The sequence below is a fragment of the Cervus elaphus genome, chromosome 6 (assembly GCF_910594005.1).
Source record: "Cervus elaphus chromosome 6, mCerEla1.1, whole genome shotgun sequence".
Classification (NCBI taxonomy): Eukaryota; Metazoa; Chordata; class Mammalia; order Artiodactyla; family Cervidae; genus Cervus; species Cervus elaphus.
Window position 1 is genome coordinate 30579623 of NC_057820.1, and position 21788 is coordinate 30601410.

The 21788-nt window shown below is 36.7% G+C and overlaps 1 protein-coding gene across 1 annotated transcript; it reads left to right on the plus strand.

Annotated features, from left to right (window-relative positions):
* Window positions 1-1133: 1133 nt before the first annotated feature.
* On the plus strand, window positions 1134-19864 carry LOC122696174 (sulfotransferase 1 family member D1-like). Its single transcript, XM_043905853.1, has 7 exons — window positions 1134-1252; window positions 2246-2371; window positions 3193-3290; window positions 8399-8525; window positions 9970-10064; window positions 17073-17253; window positions 19573-19864. The coding sequence occupies exons 1-7, from the start codon at window positions 1243-1245 to the stop codon at window positions 19683-19685; spliced, it is 750 nt and encodes a 249-aa protein (XP_043761788.1). The 5' UTR covers window positions 1134-1242; the 3' UTR covers window positions 19686-19864.
* Window positions 19865-21788: the final 1924 nt, after the last annotated feature.

Below are 21788 nucleotides of genomic sequence, written 5' to 3' on the forward strand. Positions count from 1 at the left end.
AATGAGAGAAAATACAGTATTTACAAAAGAAACAACCAACAAGGGATTAATCTCCAAAATATGCAAACAGCTCATGCAGCTCAAAATCAGAAAAACAAACAACCCAACCATTTGTTAATTTTTGTTTTTATTTCCATTACTCAAGGAGGTGTATCAAAAATGATCTTGCTGCAATTTATGTCTGAGAGTGTTCTACTTATGTATTCCTTTAAGAGTTTTAAAGTATTCAGCCTTACATTTAGGTCTTCAATCCATTTAAAATTTATTTTTGTATATGGTGTTAAGGGGGCTTCCCTGGTGGCTCAGTGGTTAAAAAAAAAAAAATCCTCCTGCCAATGAAGGAGACACAGATTCAATTCCTGGGTCTGGGAGATCTGCTGGAGAAGGAAATGGCAATCCATTCCAATATTCTTGCCTGGGAAATCCCACGGAGAAAGGAATCTGGCAGGCTACAGTCCATGGAGCCTGGTGGGCTACAGTCAAACACAGAGAGTTGGACATGACTTAGCAACTAAACAACAATAACAAATGGTATTTGGGAGCATTCTAAAGACAATTTTTGGAAGCTACCATTATTCGAATAGTTCATCTATGAAAGTAACCCTTGAAGGTGAACTTCTTCTGGCAGAGTAAAAGCTAAATGGCTTCACATAAATTAATCCTATGCTCTTTATTCCTGTTATTTTCTTTTTAGTTTGTTTCTCTTACAATCTATTGAGATTATGTCTTAAAATTACTAATATATCAGTGCCCTGTTGATTTTTTTATAAAAAGATTCAAGTTAATCAACTCATTAATGAGCTAAACCATGTGCTATTTTTTTTCAAATATTGTGGAAAGTAAACATTTACAGTTCAAACCATAAATTGGCATCTTTTTCCATCAGACTTCATTGGCCACCATTTGAACCACTCACTGATAGCAAATAAAATGTGCTATATTGTACTTTGGCATTTAGGTCTCTTTTCCTCCCCCTCATGAATCATCACTTAAGCCAAAACCAATTGCTGTCATTTAGTCACTAAGTTGTGTCTGACTCTTTGTGACCCCATGGAGCATAGGCCACCAGGCTTCTCTGTCCATGGGATTTCCCAGGAAAGAATACTGCAGTGAGTTGCCACTTCCTTCTCCAGGGGATCTTCTTGACAGAAGGATCAAACCTGCATCTCCTGCAATATCAGGCAGATTGTTTACCACTGAGCCATCAGGGAAGCCCAAGCGGAAATCAGACCAAGCAACAAAATGTTCAAGGGTAATAATGATTTGACTCATCTTTTTCTTAGTACTGTAATTGTCTATGTAGAAGGATGGAGGAGAGAGACTCATGCTCATGATGTAGGAACAAGAAAGAGGAAGAGTTGTCCACAAGAAAGGACTGAATAGTAAGGGAGTCTAAAGTACTCTAATACCTGGAACCAATCCAAAGTTGCATCTACAGATAGATCATTCCACAGAAATGCTGTGTGTACAGTTCAGTTATTTAATTTGTATATGTAGTTTCTATCCATGATTATGCAACTTAGAGACTATCATTACACACTGGGTAAAGAGGAAGAGGATAGAAACAATTAATAAGGTATTTTTCTCCTAGGTACTACGATGTTTGTTTTGTCTGTTTAACAGTGCCTCAATACCCTGATCATTGAGTGCTGTAGACAATTGGGTAGACCATATTCTCATATACTTAGGTCCATTTCTCAAAACACCAGTGAGGCACAATCTCAGAAAGATCAGAGTGACTTGGCCTGCCCTGCTCATTCAGAATCCATCGTCTTTTGTTGATGAATGACACATTGGTCTCTATAGACACAATCATAATGTCTTCTTTGTTTCCCTTGCTCACCATTCCTCCAAATATTGAACATTTTTACCTGAAGACTCACTAAATTTGACTAATTCCCTCATCCGTTCTACCCAGGAGGGTATGCTATTGCTACTTACATTCTGTCTCCTTAAAAAGTCAAGCTTGCGTCCTTTGCCTGCCTTACTTTTATGGTTATTTTAATCAGATTTGAGACATATAGACACACACACATATGTACACAATACATATGTATATGTTCAAGATAGATACTGATATCTCCTAAGAAAAGAGATACTGATATTTCCTATCTCCTAGGAAAAAAGAATGCAAATGAAGAAAAAAAAAATTTTTTTTTATTACAGTGCTTCTCTACCTCTGTTAACCCTCTCATATACTTTTTAACACAGAAGTTTTGAGTTTCTTTGATTCTTTTTTCCTCAGGAACAACCTGGATTAGTGAAATATTGGATTTGATCTATAACAATGGGAATGTGGAGAAATGTAAACGAGATGCAATATACAAACGAGTGCCATTCATGGAATTAATAATTCCAAGACTTACAAATGGTAATTTCTCTTAATGTTCCTTTTCTGCATGGGATTAAACCCCCTCTTTTTTGTGGTGTTTGAAAGTGTTGTGATGGAAAATGATACAGACAGAGCTTGTGCAGTTGAATCATAAGTGTCTACAATAAAAGAGTAAGAATCTGGCTATGCCAATACCCATATTATAGTCAACTTCCACACAAAGATAATACCTACATATGAGGAAATTTTAACGAGTATATTTTTTTCTGAATAGGACACACAGAAGCTTTCCAACATTTAAATAATGTGTGATCATCATATGTAGAATATTCAGTGTTTGATTCATTATAGAATCATGTCTACTATTATGTAGCTGATGTTCACAGACCCAAAGAAAATGATGATGGGAATATGTGGTTTTGTGTTATTAAAATATTTAAAATTAGCCATGGATCTCATGGCTTAATTTGATTTTAGGATTTGAATATAAAAAAGCTGGAAAGAGATATTGAAGTCCTGTAGTTCAACTTCCCCATACTGTAAATAGGAAAAAGAGGAAGACAAATGAAGGAAAAATTTGGACAACTTGCACTTGACTTACTGCCTCAGCAAGCTTTTTATCTGAGGATTTATAGACATTTATAAAGATAATAAGCCCCATTATTTATAAATAAAAAATCCTAGCTCACCAGAATTTATCAGTTTTTACCTTATTGTGGATCTCAGAAGTTTATGAGGACATGTAGTCATATATCCATTTCAAGTCACGTAGTGGAGTTAATGTTTACATAGTCAGGTTATATTTTAATTAACCTTTAAGATTCCATATTTAAAATGTAGTTTAACTTTTATGCTTGCAGGAGTTGAGGACTTGAATGACATGCAGTCTCCTCGATTAGTGAAAACACACCTACCTGTTCAACTTCTCCCTTCTTCATTTTGGAAAAATAACTGCAAGGTAGCAAATTTTTAAAAAAGCAAACTTTATGTTGTGATTACTTTTACTAGTTATGCAGAAATTAAGATGGGGAATTGCAATCCATGGATAAATCATTGAAAAAATAATAATTTTGTCCATATATCCCAAGGATCAAAATAATACCACAGGACACAAATGCTATAGATAAAGGATTATTCTCAGTGCCCAAACACTGAGAATCACTCAGGCTTTCTCTTCTCTAAAATGCCTTCTTGTCTAAATCCCTTCACTCATCGCTTTTAAACAATGGGTGTTTAAATAACCCAGAACTCCTTCATTAACTCAGTATAATTTTGATTTACCAATATGAACTTATATATAATTTATAACATACAGTATGTTATAATTTATAACATTTCCCTGATGGCTCAGTGGTAAAGAATCCACCTGCCAAGTAGGAAAGGGAGGCTGGATCCCTGCGTTGAGAAAATCCCCTGGAGAAGGATATGGCAATCCACTCCAGTAATTTTGCAGGGGAAATCCCATGGAGAGAGGGGCCTAGGGGGCTGCAATCCATGGGGTGGCAAAAGAACTGGACATAACTTAGTGACTAAACAACAGCAAAATATTACATTGCAGGTTTAGCTAACTACTATATTATGGACTTCGCTGGTTGCTCAATGGTAATGAATCTACCTGCCAATATGTCACTCTGGTTCAATCCCTGGGTCAGGGAGATCCCCTGATGAAGGACATGACAACTCACTCCAGTATTCTTGCCTGGGAAATCCAGTGGACAAAAGAGCCTAGGGGGCTACAGTCTATGGGGTTGCAAAAGAGTTGGACATGACTTACAACAATGGACTTGTTGTAATAACAACAATGGACTAGTTTCAAGCTACCTTTTTAATAAGCATTTAAATTCATGTAATGTTTAAAGTGGAGAGTACATAAATACTAAGGATATGGATTGATGAGTTTTCACAAAGTGAGCATACCCACAAAATTAGACCCCAGAACTGAGAGGATAACAGGCAGGAAGGCCAGGGGTCTCCAAACAGAGGAAAGAGGCTGCAAGTGCCAGACATTTTTTATCTCTCTTAAGCGGCAGGAGGAAACAAACCAGCAATATTTTTTCTTCTCTATACAAATTTAAAAGGAGGTTTCTCTTAAAATGCTGTGTTGCCATGACACCTTGTTTCACCTGAAGCTAACTACTCTCAAACCTTGAGTTAACCAATACATTTCTTTTTCTTATGGAAATGTTGTCTTAAGATATGTTAATGTACCCCAGACTCTATCTTCAAGTTGGTTCCGCCAAATGGCCCAATCTACTTACTCAGGTATTGTTCCCCTAATCTATGTAAATGAAACTATTTGTTGGTAATCTGCCCTTCTACAAGATTCAAGTCAATCGTTTTATGGCCAGGGATGAATTATCTGGTGCCATTCTAAGTTTTATGACTTTCCTTTCTTTTCATTAACAGATTGTGAGTGACTATATAACAATAATGTATCCTGCCTGAGGACAGTCTTTGGATTAAACCCTCTGGCTAATTCTGTTATCTTAAAACATAAATTATGGGAGTAGGTCTGGTTTTAACAAGGATGTATCCTGCCTGAGGACAATCTCTGGATTAAACCTTCTGGCCAACTCTGTTATCTTAAAATGTAAATTATGGGAGTAGGTCTGGTGAGGTCTTTACAACCTCCAGACATTCTTTGGATTCATTGGAGAGTATATAACTCCATTGCTAACACTAGCAAAGGGGGTACTCTTTTGCCCCCTTCTGATGTCTATGTCAGAAGCTTTCTCTATCTCCTTTATACTTTAATAAAACTTTATTACACAAAAGCTCTGAGCGGTCCAACCTCGTCTCTGGCCCCAGATTGAATTCATCTCCTCCGGAGGCCAAGAATCCCAGCGTCTTATCGTTCAGCAACAACCTTTCAGAACAAGAAATTGACCAAGGAATTGAATGAGGAATAAAGCCCAGTAAAGCTCTATTCCTGTGCACTTCCAGATAGGAACCCCCATTTGCAGAGATAATCAATATTTGTGAATGTTTTCATCATAAGGTGATTTGCCTGTTTTTCCTGTAAATTTATTCTCTTGAATGTTTAGCTTATTTCATTTAATGTAATATCTGTGGGATCAATTCTTACCATGCTTGCTATTTTGCTTTTGTCTTGGTTTCCTTAATATAGATCTGTTTACATCATAAACTGTGGTATTATGAGCAAAAGTAGCTCACTAGAGATGCAAATTCTCAGGCCCAAATCCAACCTACTGAATCAGAAATTATGGGGTTGGGGTCCAGCAATCTGAGTTTTAATAAGCATATTTGGTTCATATTAACATTTGAGAACGACTTACGGTAGGCATTTCAATATGTGCATGTGAATATTCCACAAATTATTTATTCACGGTATAATTGATGGACAGTTGGGTTATTGTTTATTGTCAGTAATAAAAATAGTTCTGCAGTGCACATTCTTATGCAAGTATTAAATAGCACATATATGTATACATTTCCCTTAGTTACATATCTTAGGATAGAACTGCATCTTAACGTGTGCATTTGTCCAGCTTTAGAAAAAAATTTTCAATTTCTTTTCAAAGCATATGCACTCATGTACAGTTTGATCAGCAGTATATGAGTCAAAGTTCTCCATGTCCTCATCAATCCAAAATATAGCTAAAAATATTTACTTTTAGCCATACTGGTAAATGGTGGCAAACTGGTGGCATCTCATTGTGGTTTTATTTTGTATTTCTCTAATGATTAATTCTTTCAAGCAAATTTACATAGCTTAGATATCACCTTTCTGAAGTATGTGTACAGATCCTTTCCCTTTTTCTATAGGGGCTTCTTTCTTTTTAATTATTAAGCTAGAAGTTCTCCATATAGTCTTGATACGTCTTTTCATAAAATAATTTAATTTCTTTATATCTTACTCCATTTAATTTTTTCTTCCTTTTCAACTTTCTCAGCAATATCTTTTAAAGAAGTTTTTAATTTTGACGTTGGTGGATATATCAGTTTTTTCTTTATGATTGGAGCTTTCTGTAATTGTTTAAAATGTCATCCCCCAAATCATGAATGTATTCTCCCTTCTGTTTGCCTCTAGAGGCTTTATTCCTTCAGTTACCACATTTATGTAAAAATATCGGTTTAATGCCTATAATATAAGTAGTAATGTTCTTTTTAAAAAAATTTTTGATATAACAATTTTCTTTCTCTATGACCACATTATGCAAAGGTTTAAAAAGTCAAGGACCTCTGCTCCATAGAGCATATAGTCTTATAGAATACATCAAATACTGTGGAAAAGACAGATAAAATATACTCATATATATATATATATATATTTATATATGAAAAAATAATTACATCTCAGCAAGGTAAGTGCCGGTACATTAAGTAACGATTCTCTGGGGCAAAGCAGTCTCTCTCTCTGTCTCTGACTACGCTGCACAACTTGCAGCAACTTAGTTCCCAAACCGGGGATAGAACCCCGTTCCCCCTGCAGTGGACGCACAGGGTCCTAACCACTGGACTACAAGGGAAGTCCTGAAAGAAAGCCTCATAAATGAAGGGAAACTTTGATCAGCATCTTAAAGAAAAAGTAGGAGATTTTCAGATTAACAAGGTCATTTTAGAAAAAAAAGACTATATGTACACAGCCTAACATGTGAAACAGCAAGGCATGAGGGAGATTCCACAAGCGGTTTAATGTTGTTGGAAAATGAATCTAGAAAGCTAGGCAGTCACCAGACCTGTAGATCTGAGAAAGGTGTTTAGAGCATGTCTTTATCACTGCATCTTTAATAGAATTGGCAAAACAGCTGTTTTTCAGCTGTAGTTTTTCTTTTGAAAAATTGATTGATTATATTTTCACTTATGTATGTGTGTTTGTGTCTACCTTTGTTTTTCGTTCAAAATCTAATTAAAACAAACGTGATAAGGAAGTAAGGATAGAGTTTATCATCTTAAGTGTAGAAGTAAAAACTCACAGAAGCTCCCAGAAATACCTTGGTATTAGGAGAACTGGGGAATATCACTGAGAGCCTTTTATCTACATTTCTAGCTCACAGACTTCTTTAAGGAAATAGACGTGGTGATGATAAGAAAGCAGTTGATTCATCACCATGGTCTTTCAGTACTGAAACAGAAAGCAATTGAGAATGTTTGCAAAGTTTAGTATTTTCTCAAGAAATTATATCAGCAACAGAGTCCAAACTCTAAACTTTTGAAAGGTCCCTTTCCACTCACGTCACTTCTTTTTTCCTCTTTCTAAGCCTATCCAGAATACGAGAACTACCAATGGTATGGGGTTATAAACGTTTCCATTTCCTTTCTCCATCAGTTGGAAAAGAAGAAGAAAGCTCAGATTCTATTTAAATGAAAGGAGATTTCTTCCTGAAATACATTTTTACTTAGAGATATATTTACTGCATAAGTGGCTAGGGCCTCAGTGTTTTCAGGCGTGCTTTCGGGGAATAAGTAGTATTTATAAGTAGTACTTTCAGGAGATAAGTAGGCTTAATGGACTTCATAGGATTTGCCAGCAAGGCATAGCAATATCACTTTTATTGGGAAATGTGTTCAAAATGTCTGCCTTCAAACATACTTGACATCTTAATACATAAATTTTACTCCCATGGCAATCATTATAAACAGCAATGATCATTATGTACATTGATTAAATGTACCCAAATAATAGTTTCTTTTCAATAAAATGTAAGGTGTTTTTTCAGCCTTATAAACTTGCTTCTTCCTTTCATTATTAGTTTTAACAAGTTGTACAGAGAAATATTCTAAATTTAGGAGTAAGTTTAGTTCATTCTTAAAATTCAATATTTACTGTAATTCTTATTGTACTTGGTTTTCCATGTGTTAAGAGATGTTCTTCTTTTGAAATACTAAAGACAAATCAGGGAAGTGAGAGATGAGTTTTTGTGTTAATATATAGTCATTTATATAAACATAGTATATAGACATAGTATATCTATGTCAGAATATAAATATAAAGCTTAGGTTATGATTAAAAAAAGGAGAATAAACATTCTGCCAGGGTAAGCAAGAAAATACAAATGATTAAAGAATATAAATGAAATGATGATTTTCCCTATCTCCCCACAGATGGTCTATGTGGCACGGAATGCTAAAGATGTAGCCGTGTCTTACTATTATTTTTACCAGATGGCAAAAATGCATCCAGATCCTGGTACCTGGGAGGAATTCCTAGATAAATTCATGACTGGAAAGGGTGAGTCTAAATCTTATTTTAATGATTGAGTTCTCTTGTGAAAAAACTTTTTACAAGGAGATATAAGGTGTAAATACAAGTCTTGTATTTATTATAAACGTAATATGTGCCCAACGTTCTACTAGTGTATGAGGAAGATAGGCAAAGCAGAAGATGTAAAACATATAGTCTCTTCACTTTAAGGACTTTTGGGGAATATGAGACTTACAGAGTCTTCAGTCCTAAGTCTGTTTTGTTACTGCTTAGCGACCACTGATAAGCACTTTCTTATTGTCCCTCCCCCTGTATTGTTGTGATTTTGTACATATCTTTTGGACTTTCTTTTCTCTACCATTCCTCCATTTTTATTATATAAACTGGAAATACTTGAGTGAAAATTTTATACTCAAGTCTTTGTTCTTCTACAGAGCCTCTTTTAGGAAACATACTCATGCCTATGGTAGTAACTCTATGCTTCTTCCACATCGCATTCTTAACCTCTCAATCCCTATCTTTTCTCTACCTCTCCCTCTCCTATGAACTTCAATACCACTTACCTTCTGTGCTACTTAGTATCTGCCATCTTGCTCTTGTAATTTTAGGTTTATTTATTTGTAGCTGTATTTTTTTGCTAGGCCTGTCATAGCAAAGTACCACAGACTGAATGGCTTAAACAACACATTTATTTTCTCACAGTTCTGGAGGTTAGACGTCCAAGATAAAGGTGTACTCAGGGTTGACTTCTGAGGCTTTTCTTCTTGTCTTGTAGGTGGCCATCTTCTCCCTATATCTTCATATGATCTCATTGTACATGTCTGTTGCAATTTCCTGATGACCTCCGAACCTCCTTTAGGGTCATCCTTGAAGAAACAAGCATGTTCACAGCCACATGGCTCTATTGGTCTATTTCTTGCCTGTAGGGACCCAGAAGTCTAACAATCTTCTCACATTTCATTCTGCCACTGTCCCTTCAGTTCACACTGACAGTGTTTTCACTGAGATAACTAATTGTATCTTTAAGTCACACATCAAACCTCTTTGATGAATGCTGCCAGTCACATCCTTGGTGTTTTTTCCAGAACATGCTTTCTCAGATATTTTTGCAATATGGATAAGCTGAGAATTTTCTAAATCTTCAATTTCTAGTTCCTTTTTGCCTAATAACTACTTCTTCAGTTTATTTCCAAAATCAGTTGTAGCCTGAAGTACTAGGGATCAGGACTTCAATATAAGAATTTTAGGGGACACAATTCATCATGTAACAGAAGTATCTCATCCTTTCCAAGATCATAAGTTGGGTGAGAACAGGATTTATTTGATATATTTCTCTTATCCTACCACCCCTCATTCCTGAACTAATAAATAATCATCCTGTATTGTGTGATGATGACAGGGAATAATGTTGAACAGTTCTTTACTTCATGTAAATATTTTAAATATGTGACCATTTCATGTCTCAATTTAGTGGCTTTTGGTTCTTGGTATGACCATGTTAAGGGCTGGTGGGAGAAGAAAAAAGATTATCGCATACTTTACCTGTTCTACGAAGACGTGAAAGAGGTAAGAGCAAACTACAATTTCTTCATTTTTAAGGAAACCTAAGATTCATCTCTATATCACACTTTCTTTTCTTTCTGATCTATAAATGCTTCTAGCTCAGAGGTTAAAGCGTCTGCCTACAATGCGGGAGACCCGGGTTCGATCCCTGGGTCTGGGAGATCCCCTAGAGAAGGAAGTGACAACCCACTCCAGTATTCTTGCCTGGAGAATCCCATGGAGGGAGGAGCCTGGTAGGCTACAGTTCACAGACTTGCAGAGTCGGACACGACTGAGCTACTTCATTTTCACTTATGAGTAATTTGCGCGTGCTAAGTCACTTCAGTCTTGTTGGACTCTTTGTGATCCTACAGACGGGAACCATTCAGGAACTAGACCACTGAGGTATGACCTTACAATTATACAGTGGAAGTGACAAGCAGATTCAAAGGATTAGATCAGATAGACAGAGTGCCTGAAGAACTATGGACGGAGGTTCATGACATTGTACAGGAGGCAGTGATCAAGAACATCCCCAAAGAAAGCAATGAAAAAAGGCAAAATGGTTGTCTGAGGAGGCCTTACAAATAGCTGTGAAAAGAAGTGAAAGGCAAAGGAGAAAAGGAAAGATATACCCATTTGAATGCAGAGTTCCAAAGAATAGCAAGGAGAGATAAGAAAGCCTTCTTCAGCAATCAATGCAAAGAAATAGAGGGAAACAATAGAATGAGACAGACTTAGAGATCTCTTCAAGAAAATTAGAGATACCAAGGGAACATTTCATGCAAAGATGGGCACAATAAAGGACAGAAATGGTATGGACCTAACAGAAGCAGAAGATATTAAGAAGAGGTGGCAAGAATAAATAGAAGTATACAAAAAGACCCAGATAACTATGATGGTGTGATCACTCACCTAGAACCAGACAACCTGGAATGTAACGTCAAGTGGGCCTTAGAAAGCATCACTATGAACAAAGGGGAGGTGATGGGATTCTAGTTGAGCTATTTCCTTTCCTAAAAGATGATGCTGTGAAAGTGCTACACTCAATATGCCAGCAAATCTGAAAAACTCAGCAGCAGCCACAGGATTGGAAAAGGTCAGTTTTCATCCCAGAACCAAAGAAAGGCAATGCCAAAGAATGCTCAAACTCCCCCACAATTGCACTCATCTCACATGTTAGCAAAGTAATGCTCAAAATTCTCCAAGCCAGGCTTCAACAGTTCATGAACTGTGAACTTCCAGATGTTCAAGCTGGTTTTAGAAAAGGCAGAGGAACCAGAGATCAAATTGCCAAGATCCTTTGGATCACTGAAAAAGCAAGAGGGTTCCAGAAAACATCTATTTCTGCTTTATTGATTATGCCAAAGCCTTTGACTGTGTGGATCACAACAAACTGTGAAAATTCTTCAAGAGATGGGAATATCAGACCACCTGACTTGCTTCCTGAGAAATCTGTATGCAAGTCAGGAAGCAACAGTTAGAACTGGACATGGAACAACAGACTGGTTCCAAATCGGGAAAGGGGTATGTCAAGGCTGTATTTTGTCACCCTGCTTATATAACTTATACGCAGAGTACATCATGAGAAATGCCAGGCTGGATGAACCACAAGCTTCAATCAAGATTGCTGGGAGAAATATCAATAACCTCAGATATGTAGATGACACCACCCTTCTGGCAGAAAGTGAAAAACTAAAGAGGCTCTTGATGAAAGTGAAAGAGGAGAGTGAAATGTTGGCTTAAAACTCAACATTCAGAAAACTAAGATCATGGCATCTGGTTCCATCACTTCATGGCAAATAGATGGGGAAACAATGGAAACAATGAGAGACTTTATTTTCTTGGTCTCCAAAATCATTGCAGATGGTGACTGCAGGCATGAAATTTAAAGACGCTTACTCCTTGGAAGAAAAGTTATGACCAACCTAGACAGTATATTAAAAAGTAGAGACATTACTTTGCCAACAGAGGTCCATCTTGTCAAAGCTATGGTTTTTCCAGTAGTCATGTATGGACGTAAGAGTTGGACTATAAAGAAAGCTGAGTGCTGAAGAATTGATGTTTTTGAACTGTGGTGTTGGAGGGACTCTTGAGAGTCCCTTGCACAACAAGGAGATCTAACCAGTCCATCCTAAAGAAAATCAATCCTGAATATTCACTGGAAAGACTGATGTTGAAGCTGAAACTCCAATACTTTGGCCACCTGATGCAAAGAACTGACTCACTGCAAAAGACCCAGATGCTGGCAAAGATTGAAGGCAGGAGGAGACGGGGACAACAGAGAATGAGATGGTTGGGTGGCATCACTGACTCAATGGACATGAGTTTGAGTAGGCTCTGGGAGCTGGTGATGGACCGGGAAGCCTGGCGTGCTGCAGTCCATGGGATTGCAGAGTCGGACATGACTGAGTGACTGAGCTGAACTGAACTGGACCAGAACCCACCAAGTTCCTCTGTCCATGAGACTCTCCAGGCAAGGATATAGGAGTGAGCTGCCATTTTCCTTCTCCAGGGAATCGTCTCCACCTAGGGATCCAACCAATGTCTCTTAGTCTCCTGCTTTGGGAGGTGTTTTTTGTTTGTTTGTTTAATTCTAGCACCGCCTGAGAAGTCCTCATGACTAATCTACTATTCTATTAATTCAGCCTTGACATTTGATATTCTACTTAATCTACTCCTTTCTGCTAATACTGTTTCCTACTCTAGTTCAGCTAACTGTCTTGATATAGTTGAACTAATTTTGCTTCTATTATTCACTCAGAGAGAATGATCTTCTTAAAATCTAAATCAAAGTATGTCCACTCGCTTCTAATAGTCTCTCAGTGACTTCCGTCTCTGCTGCTGCTGTTTAGTCACTAAGTTGAATCCGACTCTCTATGACCCCATGGACTTTAGCCCACCAAGCACCTCTGTCCACTGAATATTCCAGGCAAGAATACTGGAGTGGTTTGCCATTTCCTTCTTCAGGGTATCTTCCTGACCCAGGGATGAAACCTGTGTCTCCTGCATTGTCAAGTGGATTTGTTAGCCTGGAGGAAGAGCCCAGGGAGAGCCACCAGCAAAGCCCCAAAATATAAAACATTTAGATAATTTTTAGATTTGTGCATTATTTAGTCCCTGCCTGTCTCTCCAATCTCTTCTGGTGCCACTTTCTGTTTCTCAATAAATTGAGCTTAACGGAAATATTTATTTATTTATTTATTTTTTTTACTATTTTTAGATTAACCTTTTCTCAAACTTCATGTCTTAAATGTTACCTCTCCACAGAACTCTTTCATGTTCATAATGTCAGATAACATATCTTTTGTCTACTAAAGTCTCTTTTGCTGCTATTGTTATTTCCATAGTATTAGTTCAGTTCAGTTCAGTAGCTCAGTCATGTCTGACTCTTTGCGACCCCAGGAACCTCAGCACACCAGGCCTCCCTGTCCATCACAAACTCCCGGAGTCCACCCAAATTCATGTCCATTGAGTCAGTGATGCCATCCAACCATCTTATCTTCTGTAGCCCCCTTCTCCTGCTGCCCTCAATCTTTCCCAGCACCAGGGTCTTTTCAACTGAGTCAGCTCTTTGCATCAGGTGGCCAAAGTATTGGAGTTTCAGCTTCAACATCAGTCCTTCCAATGAACATCCAGGACTGGTCTTCTTTAGGATGAACTGGTTGGATCTCCTTGCAGTCCAAGGGACTCTCAAGAGTCTTCTCCAACACCACAATTTAAAAGCATCAATTCTGTGCTTAGCTTTCTTTATAGTCCAACTCTCACATCCATACACGACCACTGGGAAAACCATAGCATTGACTAGATGGACCTTTTTTGAGAAAGTGATGTCTCTGCTTTTTAATATGTTGTCTAGGTTGGTCATAACTTTCCTTCCAAGGAGTAAGCATCTTTAAATTTCATGGCTGCAATCACCATTTGCAGTGATTTTGGAGCCCAGAAAAATAAAGTCAGCCACTGTTTCCCCATCTATTTGCCATGAAGTGATGGGACCAGATGCCATGATCTTAGTTTTCTGAATGTTGAGTTTTAAGCCAATATTTCACTCTCCTCTTTCACACTCATCAGTAGCCTCTTTAGCTCTTCTTCACTTTCTGCCATAAGGGTGGTGTCATCTGCATATCTGAGGTTATTGATATTTCCCCCGGCAATCTTGATTGCAGCTTGTGCTTCCTCCAGCCCATTGTTTCTCATAATGTACTCTGCACATAAGTTAAATAAGCAGGGTGACAATATACAGCCTTGACGTACTCCTTCCTGATTTGGAAACAGTTCCATGTCCAGTTCTAACTGTTGCTTCCTGACCTACATACAGGTTTCTCAGGAGGCAGGTCAGGTGGTCTGGTATTCCCATCTCTTTCAGAATTGTCCACACTTTATTGTGATCCACACAGTCCAAGGCTTTGTCAGAATCAATAAAGCAGAAATAGTTGTTTTTTTGGAACTCTCTTGCTTTTTCAATGATCCAGCAGATGTTGGCAATTTGATCTCTGGTTCCTCTGCCTTTTCTAAAACCATTGGTGGTTTGAAAAGCATTGAAAATAATTCATTCTGCAATTTGATTGAAAACTTATCCTGACCTGATTATTTAAGCAATCATTTAAGAAATATTTCTCATCTCTTAAACTGAATGTCTGTCCACACCTAAATTCCTTTGGATGACTATGACTCTTTCATCTCTTATTTGGGAAATCTATTCCACACACATCCCCTAAGAAACTACTTTACACACCTAAGGCAACCCTCTCTGGCAGATTTTCTAGTCAAATTATCAGCTTCTCATGCATCCTGTTCAAACCACTTTTTACTTGCCACTCTGGATTATGGGGCGATATATTACCCTAATTATGGGACAAGAAGCAACAAATAGAGATTGAAGAGGATAAGCATTATCTTGAAAGAGAAATTCCCACATTAGGTCATAATAAGGTCTTTGAGCTAAGGAAGTCTTGTTTTTGTTGGTTAGTTGCTAAGTCATGTCTGACTCTTTTCGACCCCATGGACTGAAGCCTGCCAGGTTACTCCATCCATGGGATTTCCCAGGCAAGAATACTGGAGTGGGTTGCCATTTCCTACTCCAAGGAATTTTAATCTTCTCAAATATGGGAGGAAAATCTACATCTTCTGTCAGAAAAAGCTCAAAATTAATCAAGGGTTCCAGTGTCTCTGTCATCAGATCTACCCTAAATATTACCATTCCAAACCTTCTCCACTGTTTCCCCTCACTCTTCCATGTACCTTTCACATGGTAGACTAGTCACAGCTGGGAATTCAACTTTCATAGTAATTCTTCCACCTGAAGAATTAGGGTGTGTATCTTATTGCTACCATGTTAAATTCTGCAGTTATAAGAAATAGATTCTGTTAGAGCCACCACAAGAACTGTCTGGTTCTGTTTCCATGAATTGGGACGGATGTCTCAGGAAAGTGAAAGCTCAGATTGCCTTTCTGGTTGATCTCACCAGTTCACTAAGATTATGGCTCTCTGTTTCAGTCTGGTTTAGAGTATCATGAACACTTCCCCAGTGGGTAGCAGGGCACAAGCTATCTGATCTCAATGAAACTCTTTCATTACATCTAACATGCTGTTCTAGGTTCTGTCCTGAAGCACAGAGAAGGAAAGTTAGAAGGAATATATTAAATGGATCTCTCCCCTACCACATATTAAATGTCTCTTTCTCTTCCCTACCACTCCCTGGGCTGGAAAGTGCACACGTTTTTATTTTACTGTCCTCATATACTCAGACTATCAAAATATCTATTTAAGTGTGAGAGAGTATCTTTTTTCTACTATAAGAGATTTCTCTGAGAGGTATATCTATTCGTTATTTTATTGAGAAATAATTGACATATAATATTAGTTTCAGGTGTACAACAGAATGATTCAATATCTGTCTACAGTATAAAATAACCATCACAATAAGTCTAATTGACATCCATCACCCCACACAGTTACATATACATTTTCTTGTAATGAGAATTTTAAGATATACTCTCTCTGCAACTTTAAAACTTATAACAGAGTAGTATTGACTATAATTAGCCATTATTCCTAGTCTCAGAAAACTTTTAGCTTTTCACCATTATGTTAGCTCTAGGCTTATCATATGTGGCCTTAATTTTACTGATGTATGTTCCTTCTCTATTCCCTTTGTTGAGAGTTCTTAATCATAAATCAGTGTTAAATTTTGTCAAATGATTTTTTTCTGCACCTATTGAGATGATCATGTGATTTACATTCTTGATTTTGTTAATGTGATTGATTTGCAGATGTTGAAACATTTATGCATCCCCAGAATAAATCTCACTTGATTATAGCATATGATCCTTTTAGTGTGCTGTTGAATTTAGTTTGCCAGTATTTTGTTCAGGATTTTTGCACTGATATTCACCAGCGATATTGACTTGCAATTTTCATTTCTGATACTCTCCTTGTCTAGCTTTGTTGTCAGGATAAGGCAGGCTTCATAAGATGAGTTTGGAAGTATTCTCTTAGCTTCTACTTTTTGGAAGACTTTGAAAAATATTCATATTAATTCTTCTTTAAATGCTTGGTGGAAAATCTATTCTTAATATTAGATATGCTATAAAAAGAAGATAAAGGGGTTTTGAAATTTTCATCTTATCATAATTATATCTTATTTTAATTATACCTTGCCATAATATCATAGGGCTTCCCTGGTGGCTCAGTCTGTAAAGAATCCACCTGCAATGTGGGAGACCCGAGTTTGTTTTATCACCATCTATTATTCTACAGGATAATTCTATTTTTGAAAGTGAAAAGTTGAATATTGACCTATTTTTTTTCCATTTTTTGAAACAAATCTTACCTCTTCCTTCTAGCAGATGGTTGCCTGGTATAATCAAGAATAGGATTATACACTTGGGAAAGGAAAATGAAAAGGCCATATAAAACTATAAAAATATTTCCTCTGCCACATTGATATGTGTGGGTACTTATAAAATGCATTGCCTACTTCATGACTAAATCTACCTGAAATAATCCTGTTTCTTTATAACATTTTTTAGGATCCAAAGTGTGAAATTCGGAAGTTATTAAAATTTCTAGACAAAGACCTTCCAGAAGAAACTGTGGATAAAATCCTCTATCATAGCTCCTTTGAGATGATGAAGCAAAATCCTAGTGCAAATTATACCACTATGCCAAAATTTAGTATGGACCATTCTGTATCTCCCTTCATGAGAAAAGGTAGCTTTATATACATTATATATTAGCTTCTATACAGATTGATAGTAATATTATGGACATTGTATGTAGGCAGATAAGAGCAGTATCAAAGTAAATGGGAAGAGATTATGTTGGGGAGAAAATTTTATGAAAAAATTGTTAAAGGAAATAGTTCATGGCAAAGAAATTTATTATTACTGTAAGTCTAACATGTAAGATAAGCTTTCTAATAAAAAATATTTACTCAAGAGTCTATGCATTGATAAGTATGGATTTTGGCACTCAGTGATATATCAGAAGAATGACTATTGTTTTTCTGAATTATCTAGATAGTCTTCATATTCTCTAAAATTTTTGCTGTGGTTGGTAACTAGCTTAAATGATGTTGGGAATACTAAATTAGTGAAAAGTGAAAGTGAAAGTGAAGTCACTCAGTCGTGTCCGACTCTTTGCGACCCCATGGGCTGTAGCCTACTAGGCTCCTCCGTCCATGGGATTTTCAAGGCAAGAGTACTGGAGTGGGTTGCCATGAAAGAAAATCCAATTCCTTGAGATTTTTTCTATGATTATAATAAATCATTGCATACTCAGGTATTGAACTCAATGTGTAGTTAACATTTTGCACAAAATATTCCTTTACTGAGTGTATGTTGAGTTGAATTGTGTGTGTGTGTGTGTGTATGGTTGGATGGCATCACCAACTCAATGGACATGAATTTGAGCAAAATATGGAAGATGGTGAAGGACAGGGAAGCCTGGCAAGCTGTAGTCCATGGGGTCACAAAAAGTTGGACACGACTGAGTGACGGAACAAAATGTGTGTATATGTCTTGTCCTTATGATGAGATTGATTGATAAATTCTGTTAGTTGTGTATGCATTAGTCATCTTTGCTAAAACAAACAACTTCAAGAATCTCAGTAGCTTGGGGATTTGTTTTTTGTTTAATATTGGTGTGTGTTGGCCAACTGTGGCTGCAGCAGTTTTGTTCATTTCTTTTTGACCCTGATTAGTTTTGTTTGACTCTCATGGGCTCTGTCTCTTGTGTCTTCTCTTTCGGAAACCCAGACTGAAAGAACTGCCGTTTTGTGAGCTATGCCCTCACAAAAGAGAGAAAGATCAAGAAAAATGTTGGAAACTTTCCAGGACCTTTAAAGTTTCTGTTCAGATGTGTTATATTCCACATACATTCAAATTCTATTGGTCAAAGCATACAAAAAATCCAAGCCCAAAGTTAATGAGGCAAGGAGGAATCACAAACACACTACAATGGACAGAGGTGTAAAATCTTTTTACAGTGAAGAAGAGAGTAAATATTAATATCATCTAAGACAGTTTTGGAGGAATAGATGTTTTGATGAGAACCTATAAAGGGACTATTAAGGGATATTGTAATTATAACATGTCAGTACATTCTAAAGATATTTTTAGGAGGTTGGGAACTGCGCAATGGATAAGCCTTGCTGGGAATATCTGGATCTTGGCCAGGTATGATTTTTCCTCCCAGGGGATGTTTGACAGTATTTGAAGTCATTGCTGATGGTCATCACTAGGGGTTTGCTGTTGGCTTCCAATGTATAGAGGCTAAGGATGGTGCTAAAACATCCCACAATGCACAGGGCAACCCCCACATCCTCCCCAGCAAAGAACTGGCTGGCTTGAAATGGCAACAGTGGAGATATACATAAATAAAATGTCAAAGTTAAGAAGTCCTAGGCCAGATTGACAGTTGTTTTGGCATGTTTTCTTCATTTTTTCTCTAAAACTGGGCTTCCAAATGTGTCTTCTTAATTGCCCTATGAAAATGACATTATATCAGATATTCATTACAAATACTACTTCCTATTTCTTCCTTTAAGGTTTTAGATGTGGTTAGTATTGGGAAGATTGAAAGCACAATACAATAATAATGAAATAGGCTTAATTACATTGAATATAGTACTCTCTAAATCTTACTTGATCATAGAAACTTTATCATTTTACATTGGAAAAGATAATTTTAAAATGACTGAAAAATTCTCTGGTCCTTTATTAACCAAGCTCTTGAAATCAAAGAGTAAAGATTTTGAGACATTGGACTTTTCTCTCAGTGACATTTCCTGAAGCTATTCAAGAAGTTATTTCTTTTTATAAGATATTTGAAAAACCCATGGAGATTTTTGGAAAGCTAGGAAGGTCTAGGAGTCTGGGAGTGGGAGTAGGAGGTGAAGAACAGAGTTATGGAGTAGATATGGCAGTATAAGTTAGAGGTCTAAAAATACAAGCTGGTAATTAAGCTTCAAATTGATATTAGACATTTTTAACATTAGTTTAAAATTTACCATCTCATCTTTCTTTTCAGGTGTTTCAGGAGACTGGAAAAATCAGTTCACTGTAGCCCAGTATGAAAGATTTGAAGAAGATTATGAAAAGAAAATGAAAGGGTCTACATTGCAATTTCATTCAGAGATCTAAGAAACACTTGCTCTTTTTCCAGTTGCTTTAGTTTTGTGTAATGTTTCCCTATTTACTGATATTAGTGTTTTGTAATAGAATATTCAAATAATTTCTGAGTTTGCATATGAAAGATCAACATTGTTTTATTATTTTAACTACCTTCTACAATGTTTTTATTATACTTTATTATTCTTAAAGATTAAATAATAAAATTAAGTCTAAAAATCTGTAATTTTACCCTTTATTTTTAAATTCAAGGCCTGCATTGTTGGACTGATAAGGAAGATATTTAAAGAAATCTTCAAGATGGATGGATTAGACCTAAAATACCCTCTTAAGAAGACATTATATTCTCTTTGTTGTATGCTTAGAATGGTACCAGCATAATAAAATATCAATGACAGTTTTGTGTATTTCCTTAGTGTTTACTGTAGACTCAATTTTGAATAGTTTATTAATCATGGTCTTCTACTCTTATAGTTTATATGTTAATAATCTAAAACAGTACCAAGTAACCAATAAACATATATTACCAAAGTATGCAATAATAATAATTCATCAGTTACTATCAGAGATAAAAATCAATAGTGAGTCATAGTATCAAGCTCATTAATATTTATTAACTACTTCCTATGTATAAATAGGGCTTCCCTAGTGGCTTAGATGGTCAAGAATTCACCTGCAATGCAGGAGAGACCTGGGTTTGATCCCTGGGTCGGGAAGATCCCTTGGAGGAGGGCATGGCAACCCACTCCAGTATTCTTGCCAAAAGAATTCCCCAGGACAGAGAAGCCTGGTGGGCTACAGTTCATGGGGTCACAAAGTGTTGGACTCAATTGAGTGAATAAACATGTATAAACAACATATATATGTATAAATAAAGTAATTTAGAGATAACAAAGAATTCAAAGAACTTTAATCAAGGCTGGAATAAAAAGAAAATACAGATAACTAATTGTAAGAAAGGTTAAAAAACATTTGGTCCTACTCAAAATGTCCATAAGACATTTGGCCCTGTTCAAAAGATCCACAGTCATTTTTGGTCTATGCCAAATAGTTTTGAATATGACCAAATATAAAGTTGACTCAGTTGGTAAAGAATTCATCTGTAATGCAGGAGACCTGGGTTTGATCTCTGAGTTGGGAAGATCCCCTGAAGAAGGAAACAATAACCCACTCCAGTATTCTTGCCTGGGAAATCTAATGAACAGAGGATCCTGGTGGGCTATAGTCCATGGGGGTCACAAGAAAGTGGAAAGTGGAGTCGCTCAGTCATGTCCGACTCTTTGTGACCCCATGGACTGTAGCCTACTTCTCCATCCATGGGATTTTCCAGGCAAGAATACTGGAGTGGGCTGCCATTTCCTTCTCCAGGGGATCTTCCCAACTCAGGGACTGAACCCGGGACTCCTGCATTGTAGACAGATGCTTTACCGTCTGAGCCACTAGGGGGAGTCACAAGAGTCAGACATTATTTAGCAACTAAATCACCACTACCAAATATAAAGTAATTTTTGACATGGTTCAAATGTCTACATGGACATTTTGGAAAGGACCAAATATGCCCAAATTTAAAGGACCTTTTAGCATGGACCAAATGTCTAATAGATGTTTTAGACAAGACCAAATGTCCTGCAAGGGTAAGAAAACAAAAATCAGCCACAATACTAATAGCTAATGTTTATTGAGAACTTACTCTGTACCAAGTACTATGCTATATAATTTACATGACTTCACTTCAACCAACCTTCATTCAGTTCTTTAAAATAGGTATTCTAATTTTTCACAATTTTGCTAGTCAGTAAACTTCAGAGAGTAATTATGCAGCCAACCATACATGCCAAATATGCACTAAAAGCATTTAGAGGGGACAGCTTAATTTCTGATTATTTTATCTTTTAAGTCTCAGTTATTCACTCTTATCCTCATATTCACTCATGAACTTATCCTATATTCACCTTCCTTCATGCTCTCCAGTTTCTGCTGTTGCATGTTATTCATGCCTCATGACTATCAGATAATTTAGATGAGATTACAATTACAAACATAACTGAAAATCTTCTCTGATATGGAAATAACAGATGCACTCAAATTTTGTTCTTTCTGAACATTTGATATATA